A 17724-nucleotide genomic window follows, 5' to 3' on the forward strand; every position below is an offset into this window, starting at 1 on the left:
AAGCTATGATAGTTGGAAGTTTGTCAACTCTTTGACATAGCAACTTAACTGTAACCATAGCGGTTCAGGCGTATCAGTTACGGTTTCAGTTCCGGTACTAAAAATGAAACGGTTAGTTTCAGTTAACGGTTCTGATACAATTTTTTAAATAATAATAATAATTTAATTTTTATTTGAAAATCATAGTATAACTCTTATTTTGTATTTGTATTATAAAAATCAAAATTGAAAGTTATTTTGCTATACTTTAATCAAAAATTATCAAAATTAAGTTTCAGGGTTAAGATTTATATTAAATATAACTCTTATTTGTGATCACAGCTGAAAATGCAAGAAAGTTTCTTATACTAAACATGCAGAAACAGACGGATAGGACTATATCTTCTCGGTTCGCCGTTCTGATAAGGAATATAAATAAATCCTATATTTTATGGGGTCTAACACGTCTCCTCTAATGCGTTACTTATGTCGTGACCAAATTATACTACCCTTAAATAAAATAGAGTTATCGCTATAACAGTTCTCTCGACACAAACTAGCCGTCATCAGTGGCAAGTGGAACAGGCAAGGAAGGTGTAGAAATGTTGCGCACTCTCTAAACGTTTTGTTTACACCGTTGCCGTTGTTGTTGCTGCCTCATGTCGAGAGAAGGAATCGCAGTAGGAAGTCGGAATTGGAATCGTTGTTGTAGCCGTGTCGTAGCCATTCATCCTCAATGTGCGACCGTTTGTCCGTCTGAGTGCTGGTCATGTGCATCTATCTGTATGAGATACATGCGACTACGTGTTTTCCTTTGGCTGCTGAACATTTGCAGCATGTTTAGTGATGCGATCTTTGTTTGTGTCTCGTGCTTTGCTTTGCTTTGCTTTGCAGCAGCAACAATTACAACCGAACATCGCGTCGATGACAACTGTGCAACAACAAACATTGCTACATGGCTCTCTCTTTTACTCACTCTTTCACTGCCTCTTTCTCTATCACTTTCTCACTGTGTGTTGATGTTAAATGCTTGGAAAATGTGCACAATTTTCACATCCGGTGTCACATTCGATTCAATTGAGATTTACCTGGACGTGACTAAAATACGCAAATTAAAAATGCTTTTCCTCTCTGTCTGTGTGTGTTTGTGCTGTGTGTGTGTGTGTTTGTTTAGATGTGTGTGTATTTCTGTGCTGTGTGTCTATGCGTGCGTTATGTGTATCTTGGCCACACCAGAGATTGTTAACCGAGTTTTAATGCTGCTGGCAAAGATACTCGTATTTGCCAAAGTCGACCCTCATTTTCAGCTTGTTTTCCTTTTAGGGGCTAGTTGAATACGTTGTTAATGTTTAAATAAACTGTGTCACATGGAGACAATGATATCAAATCGTTTACCTAATAATTTGATGATTCTCGCTGCTGTGGTCACTTATATTTACAGTTTCAAATATTCAATTTTGTTGTATGGTTAGAAAGCGAATTTATTAAAATTAAATTAAATTCGTTTTTATAAAAAACAATTGGCAGCGAACTTGTTATTATTTAAAATTGTTAAACAAATATTTATTACACTCAAATCAAATATTTTGATTTATTTGTCATAGAATAATAAAAAGTAAACAACTTTTTTTGACATTTTTATTTATAGTTACAATAGTTTTAGTTATGACTTTTTTAAGCATTTTAATTTATATGAAAAGTATATTGAATAAATAATTGTTTATACTATGAATACTACATTTTTTCAATTAAATTTCTCTATCCATAAAAAATATATGTTTACAATTTTATCAAGTTTATAATTCAATGGAAACTCTACATTTACATATTACTAAATTATTGTAGTAAACTTATCAAGTTTATTATGCAAATATTAGTAAATATTTGCTGTCATTTTTTTCATTATAAAATTACTGTTGAACGCATTTTAATGCTTTATTAGCTAGCATAATTAAATAAACTTATCAGGCGAACAGAAAAAGCAAATACATTTTGAAATCAAATTAAAAAGCTAATTGAAATTTTTGCGTAGAAATTTAATTATTGGCAGCCCAACAGCAAAAACATTTGATTAGTTTGTTAACTTAAATAGGTGCTAATAAAATAATGCGGGTATAGCTTTAAACAAAAATTAACGGAGCGCAGTGAACCGAGTATAAAACGAAAAGTCAACGCTAGTGGGCGCTATAAATCGATTTATCAATTAATGTCAATTTTTTATGTAAATACACTATGCAACTGAGTAAGGGACTTACTGACACTAGTCAGTACTTAAATAATTTTAAATCTCTACAATAAATATAGGATCAAAGCTTAAAATTGCTTAAAAATATTTTGGAGTTGTGGAAAAATAAAATCATATTTTTCTCGCATAGTGTAATAGACCAGACAGAGTTCACGAAATCTGCAAATATTTTTGTTGTTGCCATTAAAGTTTGGGAGCATTTCATTCAATGTGAACTCTGGCGAGAATTGGCTTTTGTTTTGGGTCCATTGGGGAATCCGTGACGCGTCGAGTGTTGACAAATGGCCAAAGTATATTATGTAAAATGCAAAAGTTGTGCAAAATACTTGTAAATTACGATAAATTGAAGCGACAATAAAGTCATGCGAAAAGTTTATCGCGACAAATTAAATTTTGGACTGTGGCCATAAAATGTTGAAGCATTGCGGCTCTTGAAGCTAATTTAATGGCGCCGACTTCAAAGTGACAATAATTTGGCCATTAAGACGATGACGACGAAATGGTCGTCGCAGTCTGGTCATTAAACGGATTGTCATTTAATTGTTCTCGCGTTTATTTTGCACGCATTGCCAAAGCTGCCAACTTTTTGAATGTCTTTGTTCGGTTCAGGGTTCTTGGCCTCGTCCTGCTGCTTCTGGCTCTCGTATTTGTGGTATTGGTGCATTGCCAATTGTCATAATGGCCAAGACGTTGCTTGCCACAGAGCTTGACTATGCGGGCAATTATGAGTTAAGAGGAATCACTCGACGGATCGACAACCATTAAAACCGACGCATACAAAGTTCTTTGGCCATAAAATTAGTCGTGGCCCGAAAAGTGCATTTTGGTTGCCCCAGGGTAAGGTCCGCTACAGTCCAGTCCGGTCCGGTCCTGTTGTCGGACTATGGGATGGGATGAGGTATGGGGACACTGAAATTGCTGCACATCGTTTGCCTCATCGTAAATGTCCAAATGGAATGGGCTACGTAAATGCAGCAATGAGCCATTGACACGCCCACTCGATGGGCTGCTGCTGTTGATGCAACGCTGGCGACGTTGCAAGTTGCAACTTCATGCGACTTGCCATGTTGTTGTCTCTGTGAAATGTGGTCTGACAATAGTGGAGACATAGAGAGAGGTAGAGAGGGAGAGGAAATGTAGTCTGATGAGAAGTGCGTGATTTGAAATGGTTTTAAGCGCAACTTTAAAAGAGACTCCGAGATCTGTGCTAAATGATGATGGTCATATGTCAAGCGTTTAACTGGACCGCCAGCTCAAGGTAGTACATGATGTAAAATTGCAGAGAACAGATGGAACAGTTGTTGAATGACCAGCAGCAAGTTGAAAGAAGAAGAAAGAAATAAAATATCTTCAGAAATATGTAGTAGAAAAAGCAAAGCAAAAGTAAACTTAGAAATTGAGAGACTTTTATAACAGAATTTACAGAATTTGTACAGCATTAAAAATAGATTCCTTAAAATATTAATATAATTATTAAAGGCATAAAGAAACTCAATTATCTAACTTAATCTTGAAGAGTATACAGAATCTTATAGCGGAAAAAAGATAACACTTCAAGTAGAATATTAACCATATAATTGTTGATAATGTTGTATCACTTAATAATTTTTTTAATTTCAACAGAATTTTACTTTTCTATACTTTAAATAATTTTAATTTGTTTTATTTGTTATCATTACCGATTTAGCTTAAAATTTTAATTTTAAAGGTATTATCATAATTTTAATTTAACTTAAGTCAACTGTTCTTAGTTGACATTAAATAAATAAACAAATAAATAAAAAAATTTTTGTTGAAAAAACATAAATTTAGCATAAATAAAATATATAAATAATCAAACTAATAAATACAGTATTTTACTTTGTGAAAATTCAACATTCATTACACAGTTTTCTTAACTCTTATAAATATTTTCTTACATTTCTCTTACATTTCTCATTTAGTTGCTGTCAGAGATTAACTTATTTAAGCCACAACTTCAATTCCGTCTTACAACTTAATTAAATTTGGCAAGCAGTTGGCCAAAACTTTCGTATTACTCATGAGTTTCTGGCTTCCCCTTTTGGGTCGGACTGTACCAGTCGAAATTTCCATGTTCAGTTCATTTCAATTTGGTTTTCAAGTGGTTTTTCCGAGCGCAACTGCTGTTAAAATTATTGGCTTTCATTTTGTGCGGCGTTTCTCAGTTTTCCTGGGCAAAAGTAGATTTGCATATTTCGCCTCGGCCATTTTTGCATATTGCATATTGTTGAATGCCACAAAACTTTGTGACTTTTGGCAGTGAAGTCGACGCCCTTGTCTGAAACATGGACTGAAACATGACAGTTTTGTGTAGTTTTATGTGCCTGGCATATGAATAAAGTTGCGTCCCAGGGAGAAAGAGTTAGTTGGCTCTAGTTTTGCCACTTTCCACTATTCGCATGTCCTAGCCAAAGGACATCTAACAGACGTGTCGTGCATGCACTTTGCATTTGTTGTTGCAACCAGAGATCAAATGCTGTGGCATCAGCCACATATTGGAATATGCAACATCTGCTCTTCTTTCAATCATTGTTAGTCGGAAAATCATATTTCAATTAAAAGTCAGCCAGTAAGAGATGAGAGACAACAATAGTGGAAAAACAGGCAGTGTGAAATAATCAACAGAATTGCAAGGCAAAGAGAGAAAACGAAACCTGCAGATTTGGCATGTTGCACGTTGTTGGTGGCAACCAGACAGACATATTCTCTCTACGGCATTGTTACAAAATTTGTTTGCATATTTTGGGCTGTAATTGTTGCCAAAACTACAAATTGCAGTCGAGGTAAAGGATATCCCATAAAATGCTTCGTATTTGCACAATGCAATTGAATTGTTTGCTAAACTGAATGCTTAGAATTATTTTGATTTTTGGCTAATAGCAGATAATCCATTTTTAAAGAAGCCAGCTTTAATTGAGAGAGTGCCCCAACCATTGATTGGAGTAATCCTATTGAAATCACAAAATTTCAATCTATTGACATAATGACAAAGCAAACAACCTACGAGTACTGTGTAAAAAATCTGTTTACTGTCATACCAATACTTTTTGCAAACGTGTCGTGTCATGTTTGTCAAAGGGCGCCACCTGTCGAGCGCGACCGCGACCGCCACCTATCGCCCAAAACCACGCAATCTCTTTCTCCTGTCGCAGGTTAATTTCGCATGCAAATAATGTCACGTTGTCGTTGTCGTTGTCGTTGTCGCTGTTGAATGAACTTGATTAAAATTCAATGCGACGTTAATTAAATTCTGCCAATGCAATTTACAGCCATGTTTTTTTGCTGCGCCAACCGCCAATTGGCAGCTGTTGCCTGATCAGCTGCAATTCAGCTTTAAGTTGCATTTTTTGGTGACATGAATCATATTTTTTAAGTGTCAAAAATAATATTTTTGAATCTGTAACAGGAACAAAAAATTTATGTCTGAATTATAAAAGTTATTTTATTGAAACTTCATTAAGATATTTAGTTGCCTAGCTCTACTAATCCCTATTAATCAAAAATTGTTCTATAAGCTCTTCCAGATTTAATTTATTTTGATATCCATCGTTGCTTTTTTTCATCATTAGCAAATCTTCCTTATAAATATTTATTTAAGTCAACGCGGCAAAACTTTTACTTTTGCCAAGCTTTACTATCATTTTTTTCTTTTCTTGAAAGTTGATGTTATGACCTAGTTTCAAGTCTTGAAGAACTGCTAAAAGAAAACTTTTAGACAAATTTAAATGAATAAACACAGCTCTAATGTAAAACTTGAGCAAATTAATCTGTGCAATGCCTAAAAACTTTCATCCTAATGCGTGCTAAGCGGCATTTAACCGTCTTTAAGCAAACTGGCACACGTGGCGTATGAGCAATCAGCACATAAATTATAGACAAAAAACATTGTAAGGTTTTGCTCGGGCGTCGCGGAATTCCGGTGCATTGTGTGCGCGCCATGAAGTCTAGACAATCCAATCATAAATAATTTCTGCATAAAGACGTAATAATTTGCTCCCTCTCCCTCTCGCTTTCGCCCTCCCATTCTCTTCCCCTCCGTCTTGGCATCTAAGTGGGACGCTTGTGCTGACCAAATATTTTGTTATTAAATGTAATTGCAATGTTTGCCACTGACCAGCACCACAAATAAGTATGAGTCCATTCCCATTCCGAAGCACTCGGAGCACATCCAGTTGCTCAAACCCTCATTATGAGTGCAGTCATGGTCCTGTGGTCCTGCCTCCTTTGGTCCTGCCTCCGTTGCTCCTTCACCCTGTTTAGTTCTGCATTTTGCCCTTCGCTCCTGTTTGTCTGGGAATTTCGTGTTTGGGGTTTCGGTTGGTCAATTCGAGGCGTTTGGGGCATTCAGACTGTGGGGCTTTTCACTTTTGCGTGTTTTTAAACGTTTTTATGAATTTCCATGCGGTTGCTCAGATTGTTGTTGTTGTTGTTTTGGGATGCGGTTGCCACTTGTTGGTTAAACTAGCTGCTGTTGCGGAAACTTTATGCATATTTGTTGTCATATAAATGCTAAAATGTGTTCTCTATACTGATGATGGTATCTAGAGAGCTAGATATGTTTGTTTATATAACTAATACCCTAAATTTAAGCTAGAAAATTATTGAGATATTTTTATAAGCAGAGCAAGTAACTCTCAAATAATTTTCACAACTTCTAGTTAATTTTTGTATAGAAATCTAAGCTTAAATACTCTATATTTATATTATTTCTTCCATTTAAAACATAACCTTGTATGATATCACCTTTTTTGAAATTTTTAAGACTATTCTACCAATGTAATGTATAAATCTACACTTTCACAAATACTACTAATTACTTAAAAATGCATAAATTTAATTTATAAAAAAGGAAAGCAATTTGAAACGTATTTATTTTAAAGTTAATAATATGATTTTATCTCTAGAACAAAACATTTTAAAATTCAAAATTTTATCTCAGAATATGATGATGATATGTGTATATTTGTAAAATTTTGATATTTTAAATATATTTATATTAATACAAGTATAGTACTTTAGTGTATACAGTTGTACAGCAAGAAAGAACCATCATAAGTTCAACTTGGCTTTAGTTTGTGGCATAATCAGTAGAAGGGGCAGTACTAGAGTCCAGTTCTTTGGTTGCACAACGCAGCCATTTAATGAAATTTTCAACATTTTTGTGTTCTAATAATGAAATGCTTATGGCTTGATGTTGTTTAGAAATGGGCAGTGGAAAGAGACTGTGCTGATTGTGTTTATTGTTGGGCTGCCATAGAAACGACACAACTTGTTTAAAGCTGTCGGAAGACAGAAGTCAGCAAAAAGCCAGTTGAAGGCAGTTCAGGCTACTTGCAACAAGGGGCCAACGTTGCGTATGATTGTCAAGTTGTAGCAACTTTTATTTTGTATATTTTTGTTGTAGCCTTTTTACTTGGCTGCTACTGTTTGCAACGAGTTAAGCAGCTTGCAACTTTTTGCAAGCATTTGATGTAAAACTAAGCGAGAAAATTGCAGTGCCTAGGTGTAAACATTTGCAGCAACTTTCAACAAATGCAGCCCCCGAGTGAGTCGCTAACTCGTTAAAAGTTGCTCAGCCAAACTATATAGAGAAATCCCGTACCCCTGCCCCCCACACCTTTGACTGGCACGCCCATCAATCCAAAGTGTTGCTAAAAGTTTGCCATAAATAATGCGCGTCTCAATATTAACAAGCGACGCTGGCAACGACGGCAACTAAAACTTTTAGCGTACTTCAATAAACGAAGTGCCATCTCAATCCCCCACTCCAGCTTTCTGCCCCCTGCCCCCTGCCCCTGCCACAGCCACGGCACCTTGCTTGTTACTTTCAAGTTGTCAACAGTTTATTGATGTTGGCTTCTCAACATTTTATAACCGAAAAATATTTGCGACAATGCCAAATGTCAAAATAATTTTAACTCTCAAAACAGCCCTGCAGTTGTTATTGTTGTTGTAGTTGCTTTTGTGGTTGTTCAATTCGTTGATGTTTGCGGTTGTTGTTGCTGGTTGTTATTGTTGCCATAGGCAGTCGTCTTTCATATCCGCTAGAGGACTTCCGGACACCAGGGAAATTGGTTCTGTACTCGTGTAAAGCTGAGTCAGTTGACAGGCTCACTTGTCGTATACGCAATGTTAATTAAGTGCTAGTTTAAAGCTGAAAGTTGAGCTGGAAATTAGGCGGAAAATGAAATATGTATGCATATGCTAGGTATGAAATGTATATATATCCAAGGCATGCTCATTAAATATCTATGACCAGGCTCAAGGACGAGCCCCAGTAACCTGAATACCCACACACACACACACACACACATACAGGGGAGGAATGTTTCTGTGTGCGTTGAGCAGTTCATTAACTGGCGTGTTAACTCGGCAAACACATGAGGCCACACTTGATGAAAGCTGTAAAAGAAATGTGTCATAATGAACTGTGAAAATATGCAAAAGATTTTCTCTCCATGGCAAAGACTCGTTAATGAGGCAGCATCAGATAGCTTGCCACATATGTGAGGCAGGCAGGCTTTAAACTGCTGCTTTAAGTACTCAAATCTGCACCCCAAAGAGATATATTGGGTCTGAGTTATTTGTAGTTGTTATTCTCATGTTGCTGTTGCTGTTGTTGGTCTCATGTTACTGCTGTTTCTCTCGCCCCAAATCGAAGCTATAAAAGTAATTAAGATAACGACTTTTGTGCTGGCTTTTTCAGTATTACTTTATTCTTTCTTTTTTGGCTGTATTGTTTGGCATCTCCGTCTGTTTGCTGTTGCCTGCCGATATCGTATCGTGTATTTACTTTATAGCCAGAGTTTTACAATATTTTCTCGCTCATCCCAATCGCTATTTTTGTTGTGGGCTTCCTGTTGTTTTGTGTGTGCAATTTTCTTGAAATTTCATTTCTTAACTTTTGCCGACGGCTTTTCAGAGTCGTTGTTCCGTGTATTTGAGGCTGTAAATCATATAAGAGAGGGTCACCATACCCTCTGCCATATGTGTCAGTTTGTTTCAGTTGTTGTTGTTATTGTTATTTCATTTATTGTTGTTCACTTTGCCTTCGGGGCCGAGTCAGTTGTTATTGTTGCTGTTGCTGTTGTTGCCTGTTGCTGTTGCTTCTCCTACGTTTTTCTAATTGCTTGTCTGGCTCTGAGGCTTAGCCATATGGTGGGAGATATATATATATCGATTAATTAAAGACATTAAAAGCTAAAAGTTTTGAAGCCAACAGACACCCTCATCATGTGTTGTTCGCTTTTTGATTTATTGAAACGGGAAACGGAAAATTAATATGCAAGGGATGGAAATAGGAGCGGAAGTGAAGTGATTTGAGTTTAGATTTGAGAAAAAAGGAAATCGCTAAATGAATATGTGAAAATTCATTAATATTAATTTAATGTTGAGCTGGTAATTTATAACAATCAAATGGTATCATTAAATACGTGTATTATTTGAAATATGCCATCAGTTATTTATTTAATTTTAATTTATTTTTCATAATTATTATAATTGTTATATTAAAGATATTCTGTTTGTTTAATGTTACTATTTTAGTTCTGTTAGAAAAGTTAGAAATTTATGGATTTATTGTCTAATTGCAACAATGCTTTAAGAATAAACCACTGAGATTGCTACTAATTTTTTGAATTATTTTTAAATGGTTCAGCGAAAAAGAGATCGTTGGTTTTACTCTATATCTGTGTTTTCATCAATCCAGTCACGAAAAGCGCTAACTCGACTGAAACAAGCTGGCAAGGCATTAAATTCAAAGTTAAACGAGGTAACACCAACAAGTTTGTGATCCTCAAAAGTAACCAATGGACCGCCAGAGTCGCCTTTTCCGATGTTTACTCCTTCAGATGAAGTAGCGCACAGAACAATGTCAGGATCAGCCTGTTCTTCATATGCATCTTTTTCGAGAATTTGTAAATTGGCGTACAGAAGCTCGTCTGGTGAATCACCCTCATCATTGATGTCTCCCCAGCCGCTGACTACACTCCAATAACCTTCATAGTCATTGTCCCGATCCGCAAGCTGCACTTTGTCGATAAGTTTGGTGAACTCTACATGGGGAGTGTGTATGAGGGCCACATCGTTTTCAAGACTTTCATTATCATAGTCCTCATGCTGAATAATATTACTAGCGCCGACTTTGTGACTTATTATACCCACTCCAGGCTTGGTTGAACCATAGAAAATCTCTATATATTCTGCAACTTCTGTGCAGTGAGCGGCAGTCAGAATCCATGAATTGTCAATGATGGAACCACCACACGAATAATCATCTCCATTATTGAGAGTAATACTTAAGTAGACTATGTATGGGAATTCTCTTTTGTTTGCCGGTACTCCATTGTAGGTTCGTTGCTGGATAGTGAAGTTTTTGGGCAAGTCCTTTGTCCGAGTGCGTGAATGCCCTTTCAAAGACGAGCGAATTCGTTCAAGCGAAGCTGTATCAATTTCAAGTGCTAAGAAACCGATCACAGCTAGAATGACTAGTAACAACTTCATGGTTAAAGAACTGTGAGTCTCTAACTCAACTAACTCATTTATATACATATGTTCACCGAGCTTTTTAATTGGGTTTTTCACACTATATGAGCTGCAATTTGTAAATACTAATTAAGTAGTATCTGGAGAGTGTATACCAGAGGGTTGCTATTTAAGTATTTGGCATGGCTCAATTTAAGCCTTATTATTATAATAAATGCCATCAGATAAGCACGTTCTGCAGTTGTTCTAACTGAACTGAAATTAAGCTGTCATCATAGTTTGTTTCATGGCTTAAGACAAACAAATCCCTTTTTTTTTCCAACTTTAACTGACTTTTTATCAATTTTATCTCATCCACCTTTAGCTGTTGCTGTCTATGCGTTTTTTCTGCTCTGGTGACCCACTTGCTTGGTGCTTTGATAGGAAAGGATATGCTGCATTTAATCTGCAGCTCTGGCTTAATGCCAACTGATTCTCTTTGTATTTTCTGTAGAAAGCACAATGCATTCGCCTCTCTTATTTTATATATATAAACTTTATAATTAAGGGTAGACATTCCCTCATCAACCCTTTGGTTTAGGCCCTGTACTTGACAAGTACAAGGTTTATTGACTTAGTAATTAGCGTTTCGAATCCTATTTCAGGAATATAAGTGTCTGTATTATTTATTTTGAAAGAATATAATTTTGTTATATTTTTAAATTGTATTTTTTTTTTTCACAATGTGTACAGGGACTCGCACAGTCGAGTTTGCTTCATTTTAGCCTTTTCTTTTTTTTTTTTTTTTTTTTTTTTTTTCATAAAAATTTGTATATTTTATTTAAACTGGTTTTCTGCTACCATTAGTGGCAACTTAATCTAGTTTTACATTTAAGGGAAGGAACAATTGATCACAGGAGATACATATATAGAATTATATTATTTACAGTATATTATTTACAAAATTTACAAATTAATGAAGGAACCTAGTAGGGAGATCCAATGGATGGCACCTTTTGAGTCTTCTCTTTCTGGGTTTGGTAGTTAGTCGTCTGGCTAGCGCGTTAGGATGACCACCAAGGCGTTGAACGTAATTCGAGGCCTGTAGTTGCATAACATCGCCCACTTTAGGAACCTTTAAGTCTCTTTCGATGTCCCTATTTCGCATGTACCATGGTGCGTTGCATATTCGCCTCAGGATTTTTGATTGGGCAACTCTGATTTTGTTTAAGTTTGTTTTTGCCGCAATGCCGTAAATTTGAAGTGCATATTTCCATATGGGGCTTAATATGGATTTATAAATAGTGACTTTGCTGTACAATGACAGCTTATTTCTGGGAGCCAGTAACCACGCCATTTTTCTGGCCTTTGCCATTACCGATTGTCGGACCATTGTTGTATGTGCTTGGAAATTGAGTTCCCTGTCCAGTACAACACCTAAATATTTGTGGGAGCTCTTGTGCATAAGGGTGGAGCCCAGCATCGTAATGCCGCTGCACGACAATGTCCTTGTAGCAAAGGTAACATTTGCGCATTTGCTGCTGTTGATGCCTATATTCCATTTCGCAGCCCATTTCTCAAAGCTGCACACGTATTGCTGCAAGGCTTCCGTAGCTAGAAAAATGCTTGGACTTCTGGTCAACACAGCAGTGTCATCCGCGTAGGTTGCTATCAGCACATCGTCCTCGTCTAATCCAGTTATAACGCTTGAGGTAGGCATATCGGCTGTAAACAGAGTGTATAGCGTAGGAACAAGAACGCTGCCTTGAGGGACGCCTGCGCAGATTGGGCGCTTCGAAGATATTGCGCCGTCGACAACTACTCTGAAGCTTCTGTTCTTGAGAAAGCTACTTACAAGTTGGAAAGAGGAGGCCATCATGCCACACCCTGTCAAAAGCTTGCTGAATGTCCATGAACACAGCTACTGAATACATTTTTTGCTCCATTGCATCTAGGGCAAAATTGACCACACGATGAAGTTGCTCCGGCGTGCCATGACCTTGTCTGAATCCAAACTGCCACTTTGGAATTCTTTGAATCACGGGATCGAGCTGCAGCATACGGTTGAGGATTACCCTTTCCGTCATTTTCCCTAGCGCTGAGAGCAGACTAATTGGTCTGTATCCATCAACTTCTGTGTGTAGTTTCTCTGGTTTTGGTACCATAGTTATCAGTGCGGTTTTCCAGCTGTTTGGGAAGTGACCCAGCCTGAGTATACTGTTGAGGAGCAAAACTATAAACAGCAGGGCTTTTTTGGGCATGAGTTTTAAGGTCTTGTTATCTAAAAGATCCTCTCCCGGTGATTTTTTGGCCTTCAGATTCTTGATTTGCTGCACCACCTCTTGCAGTGTGACTGGCTTTGTAGGCAAGGACATTTGAAACGGCTCATCCAAACGTAGCTCAACCGCCCTTCGAATAACCGCAGATGATAACCTAAGAGGCTTGAACCTTTCCTCTAAGCTGTCTGCAAAGATTTCGGCCTTCTGCTGACTTGAGTAACACCAACCACCTGCTGGGTCTTTAATTGGAGTTTTCGGAATGACAACTCGTTTAAAGCGACTCGTTAGCTTCCAGAGAGTATAGTTAAAGGATGCATCTGGACCAGCACTCTCTAAGATGTCATCAATTTTTCTTTGCTTGACTTTTGCAAGAACCTTTTGCAAACGGTTTGATAATCTTAAGTAGATTTGATGTATACGAATATCACCAGTTCTTGCATATTCTTTTCTCACTCTTCTTTTCAGTCGTAAGAGGGCATCGGCACTTGGTGGAAGAGTAGCTTGTCGACGGTGACTTGAAAATCATTGATTTACCGGAGTAGCGTAAGATGCAGCCAATATTATGTTTCTCATAAAGATTGAGATTGCATTTTCAATGTCATCTGGGCATTTAGCCTTTTCTACTACTTTCTTTATGTGCTGCACACAATTGAGTGCACTTTGCGCTGCTTGTTGCATACTTTCAGGCGCTGCTGTTGCTGCCTCGTCTGCTGCTGCTGTGATGCATTCGTGCCCCAATGCTGAGGTCAGAGCGTACATGTTGCCACCACTTTGTGCTGGCCAAGCGAGTAACAAGGATAAGTCTGTTAGTGAGTCAGAGTCAGAGTCTGAGTCAGTTCGTGGTTATCCATCCTTGTGCGTGTGTTGCTGATCAGCTTAATAAGTTGGCAGCTGCTGCCACACTGCTGACACAATTTCTTGCCACATCAGTTGTGCACTTTCTTACATCATACTTGGCTTGCAAAGAGCTCGTCGCTTGACGCCTCGTTGGACACTCGAGTGGCACATAATTTCCGGGCAAGCTGTACTCGTTAAGCTTGTGGTCGATCCTGCGGTTGCCCTTCGTTATTTTTCCTTATTGCATTACGCTTGGCAATTGATTGAATTTTCTCAGTTGTTGCACAGTTGCAACTTTGGGTTTATATATGTTTCATCATCAACTGCGTTGGCAGCTTTAAGCGGATTAAATGCCAAACGTATCGCGGCTTATGCGTCTAATTATGCACAGCAGATAATCGAGAGGATGTGAAAATCTCTGTGTATGTAATGTGGTGTGTGCTTGGGTGAGTGTGGGTGTGTGTGCTAATTAAAAGGCACAACATTTATGCAATTTCCAGGCTGCACTTTGGCCACACACACACACATGGCACAAAACATACGAGTACAAAGCCAATGGCGGCCGTCATGGCAACCAGTTTGCCCACAGACAGAAGCAGTTGCTCCAAAAGGACCCACTTTACCTGTCTCTCTCTATTCCTATCTCTTTTTCTTTTTCTGATTTTCTCTCCCGCTCGTTGGGGCAAATAAATCGCATATAAACAGCAGATAATCCCGTCAACAGCATGGCAAACGTCATTCATTGCTTTGGTCCTTGCTGCAGTTACTCTTCCTTCTCCACCTCCACCTGACTCCTTTGTAATGTTGGCTCGCCAGCTACAGGTGAATGCCTGCTGCCAGTTGCGATGTGTGTGTGCTTGTGTGTGTGTTAACTGAATGTATTGGCCATCGTCGTCGCATCTCAATAGTCACGTTTATTGATTTTACTGCACATCACTGAGCCTGACAAGGGGCGTGGCAATTTCGCAATTGTGTGCGTGTTCTAGGCTCCTATTTCGAGTGCATTCAATTAGAAAAACTGTTTTTCTAATTAATCAAAAAGCCAAAACTCGTTTCGCATCTGTTGCAACTCTCTGCTTGCGACAGCAGTTGACGTTGTGGTAATTTTCAAGAATTTAAGTGGTTGAAAATGCATTGGATGCATTAATGCTGTTTGCTCTTATTTTTGATTTCTATGAGACTGTATTCTGAATTGAAGTTATTTAATTTTTTCCCTTCAACAACCGTTAAATTTTGTTGGTTGACTTGCAGTCTTTAAATTTGTGATGTAAGTTTTTGATAATCAATCGAGTTAGTTAAATCGATTTTCATGAAAAACAACTATATTTCGACCAAAAAAAATTGGAAAATTAAATCCATTTTTTCCATAAACTTCCTTATTTTTTTTAGATATTTTTTATTTCAATTTTAAACTCGATTCACATCACTATTTTAAACTATTTTCGTCTTATTTTTTTTAATTTAAATTGAGTCATTTTCTTTCAAATGCTTGGGTGAATAGAGAAATAATGCTTGAGCATTCGAACGTTAAAATTTACTGATTAACGTTTAAAAATGTACTTAATTAACCTTTTTAATCCTTTGTTTTTTTGTAGATTGTAGAATGATAAATGCAGTAAAATCTGCAGCGTATTTATGTTAATCTTTAGATATTAATGATTTTTGTAAATATAATTTTTATATAAATCACACACACATATATATACTTAAGTGATTATTTTGTCTGTTGTATTGATATGAGCTCTTAATTATGTTGAGTAAAATGATGCTTCAATTGCAATTAAATATTCATAATTAGTGCGCGATAAACAAACGAATAAATGAAAACGAGAGCGAATATTTGTGTCCTTACAGTATCCTTATGACTGATATGTATGAATATGTGTCGCACTCTGTCAGCGATGAAAAGCTAAACAAACAGGAGTTAAGTGAAAGGCATGTCCTTTACAGGCGCAGTGTATGGAAATATGGAAATTAAATAAATGCAGGAGCACACATTGCAGTTGAAAGCGGTTCATTAGTGAGAGAGAATGTTGAATATTTGTTTTTACACTCATTTGCTTTGAATTCTCATTTTGAATGATGCCAACATTTGTGTCAAAATTACATTACCAAACAGAGTTGACCATATTACCAAATGTAGAATATATTTAATTACTCGTATTTACAAATAGGTAAGCGCATATATTTAGGCCGATGAATTAAATTGATGAATAGACAATTGTGAGTGTTCCTGGGAAGAGCACAAGTACCAATAAACCGAATGGCGAACTCTTGACAGAACCAGACTTTGTTTCCGGAGTCCAGGGACCATTAAAGACCATCACACTAGATGGCGTTAGACTGTTATCTAATTTAAGCAGTTTCTGCTCATATTCCCACTCCATGCCGTCCCGATCAACATATTTGTAGACAACAGTACCATCTTTTTTTGACACAGACTCTCTTTCGGCTATTGTGACGCCCTGGAATTTCAATAACAATTTGCTAAATAGCTCATAAATAAAACAAGAGTACAACTTACATAGAGACCGATTAGGCACATTAGAAACAAATTACTTTGAAATCCCATCGTTTTATATCATTATAAATAATCGAGTGCAAATTGTTTGCACAAAATAATGAAAATGAGGCCAATTAAAAATGCTCACACGAATTGATGAACCGGAAATTTTCTTCAAAGTATTACAAAAATATAATTTTAAATTGATCATTTTAATTTTTGATAAAAATTCGGAAGCAAAACTTTTGGATTACTACGATTGAACTGGTTTGAATTTAACTGATTTGGATTTATCACACTTTTTAGAGCAGTTTAAATTAAAGACCTGTCTGTTTTTGGTTTTGTTATATTGTTATAATCTTTAATCTTTCGCCATATTTATTATTTTATTCAGTTCGATGCCTCTTTATTAATTATGTTGCACAATAAAGAGTGTCAGCTACTTAATTTATTTGCAATTTTATTACAAATGTTATTTTTTTGTATTTATTTGGGTCGTTATTTTAACGACCTTTTAACGTTCATGGGCTGTTGGCAGTGTGATTATTTGCATTTTACATTGATTTATTTAGTAGCCTGCTGATTGTCTGTAAACTACATTGTTTATCAATCCTCATCCTCTGCTGATGGCTTTATAATGATGCTACAAAATGTTCTATTAAAATAAATACATAATGATGAACTAATTCATTATGAGACAACAAAATGTACCTTTATATCGTCTAATTTTGAATAAACAATGTTCATTAAATTGTTAATTTTTTGAAAATTTTTGCTAAAAAAAATAAAAGAAAATGTAAGTGCGGTTGGTATTATTTTTAATATTATGTTGCATAACTTACAGCTGACGTAAATATTGCATCTGAAAGTATGCACTAAAAATGCTTACTGATAGAATATATTTTTGTAGCATACTTTTGTGCTGCTGAGTAATAGAAATAACTAATTAAAATGTGGCATACTTTTGAGCGCGTGATAAAATCAAACATTGTTAACATAATGATATTGTTAAAGACGTTTAACTATATATCCAATACATTTTGAGCACTTCCGATCGGTTGTTTTTAAATAAGATGTTCTCTGTTCAAATAAGCTTAGACACATTTTGTCTTCCAGTCGGAAATGTTGCTAAAGCTGTTAGCAACATGCTGCTAGGCACATTGCGAGAAGTGCGCTGTGAACCGCACTTGAAAATTTAATGAGAGGCACTTGAAACGCTAATCACATGTAAGTGAAGCACAGTCAGTCCAGGTTTACCCTCCAGGAACACACAATTTACTCAAGGGACTGGGAATTTACGCAGCTAACGAGATCCTCAATGAAGGCGGAAAACGAGGCAGGAAACAATTTTATTTAAGAGGCGTGGTTGCCAACTCAAATGGAGTAATACTCGAGGG

The 17724-nt window shown here is 36.6% G+C and overlaps 2 protein-coding genes across 2 annotated transcripts; both read right to left on the reverse strand.

Annotated features, from left to right (window-relative positions):
- Positions 1 to 9704: 9704 nt before the first annotated feature.
- Positions 9705 to 10755, reverse strand: LOC117787313 (serine protease 1-like). The gene has a single exon (XM_034625806.1). It carries the CDS (start codon positions 10745 to 10747, stop codon positions 9923 to 9925), a length of 825 nt encoding a protein of 274 aa, XP_034481697.1. The 5' UTR covers positions 10748 to 10755; the 3' UTR covers positions 9705 to 9922.
- A 5190-nt stretch (positions 10756 to 15945) lies between these two features.
- LOC117787550 lies at positions 15946 to 16450 on the reverse strand. The gene is made up of 2 exons (XM_034626098.1): positions 16349 to 16450; positions 15946 to 16289 (listed from the first exon to the last, which is right to left on the reverse strand). Exons 1-2 carry the CDS (start codon positions 16394 to 16396, stop codon positions 16026 to 16028), a joined length of 312 nt encoding a protein of 103 aa, XP_034481989.1. The 5' UTR covers positions 16397 to 16450; the 3' UTR covers positions 15946 to 16025.
- Between the last annotated feature and the right edge of the window lie 1274 nt (positions 16451 to 17724).

This window comes from Drosophila innubila (assembly GCF_004354385.1).
Source record: "Drosophila innubila isolate TH190305 chromosome 3L unlocalized genomic scaffold, UK_Dinn_1.0 0_D_3L, whole genome shotgun sequence".
In the NCBI taxonomy this organism is placed as follows: Eukaryota; Metazoa; Arthropoda; class Insecta; order Diptera; family Drosophilidae; genus Drosophila; species Drosophila innubila.

Excerpts from the sequence above, each read along its gene's own strand:
- LOC117787313 (XM_034625806.1), bottom strand. The coding sequence starts at position 10,747 with ATGAAGTTGTTACTAGTCATTCTAGCTGTGATCGGTTTCTTAGCACTT.
- LOC117787550 (XM_034626098.1), bottom strand. The coding sequence starts at position 16,396 with ATGGGATTTCAAAGTAATTTGTTTCTAATGTGCCTAATCGGTCTCTAT. Across the intron at positions 16,290-16,348 it reads TGTGCCTAATCGGTCTCTAT|GGCGTCACAATAGCCGAAAG; the intron begins GTAAGTTGTACT and ends TTGAAATTCCAG.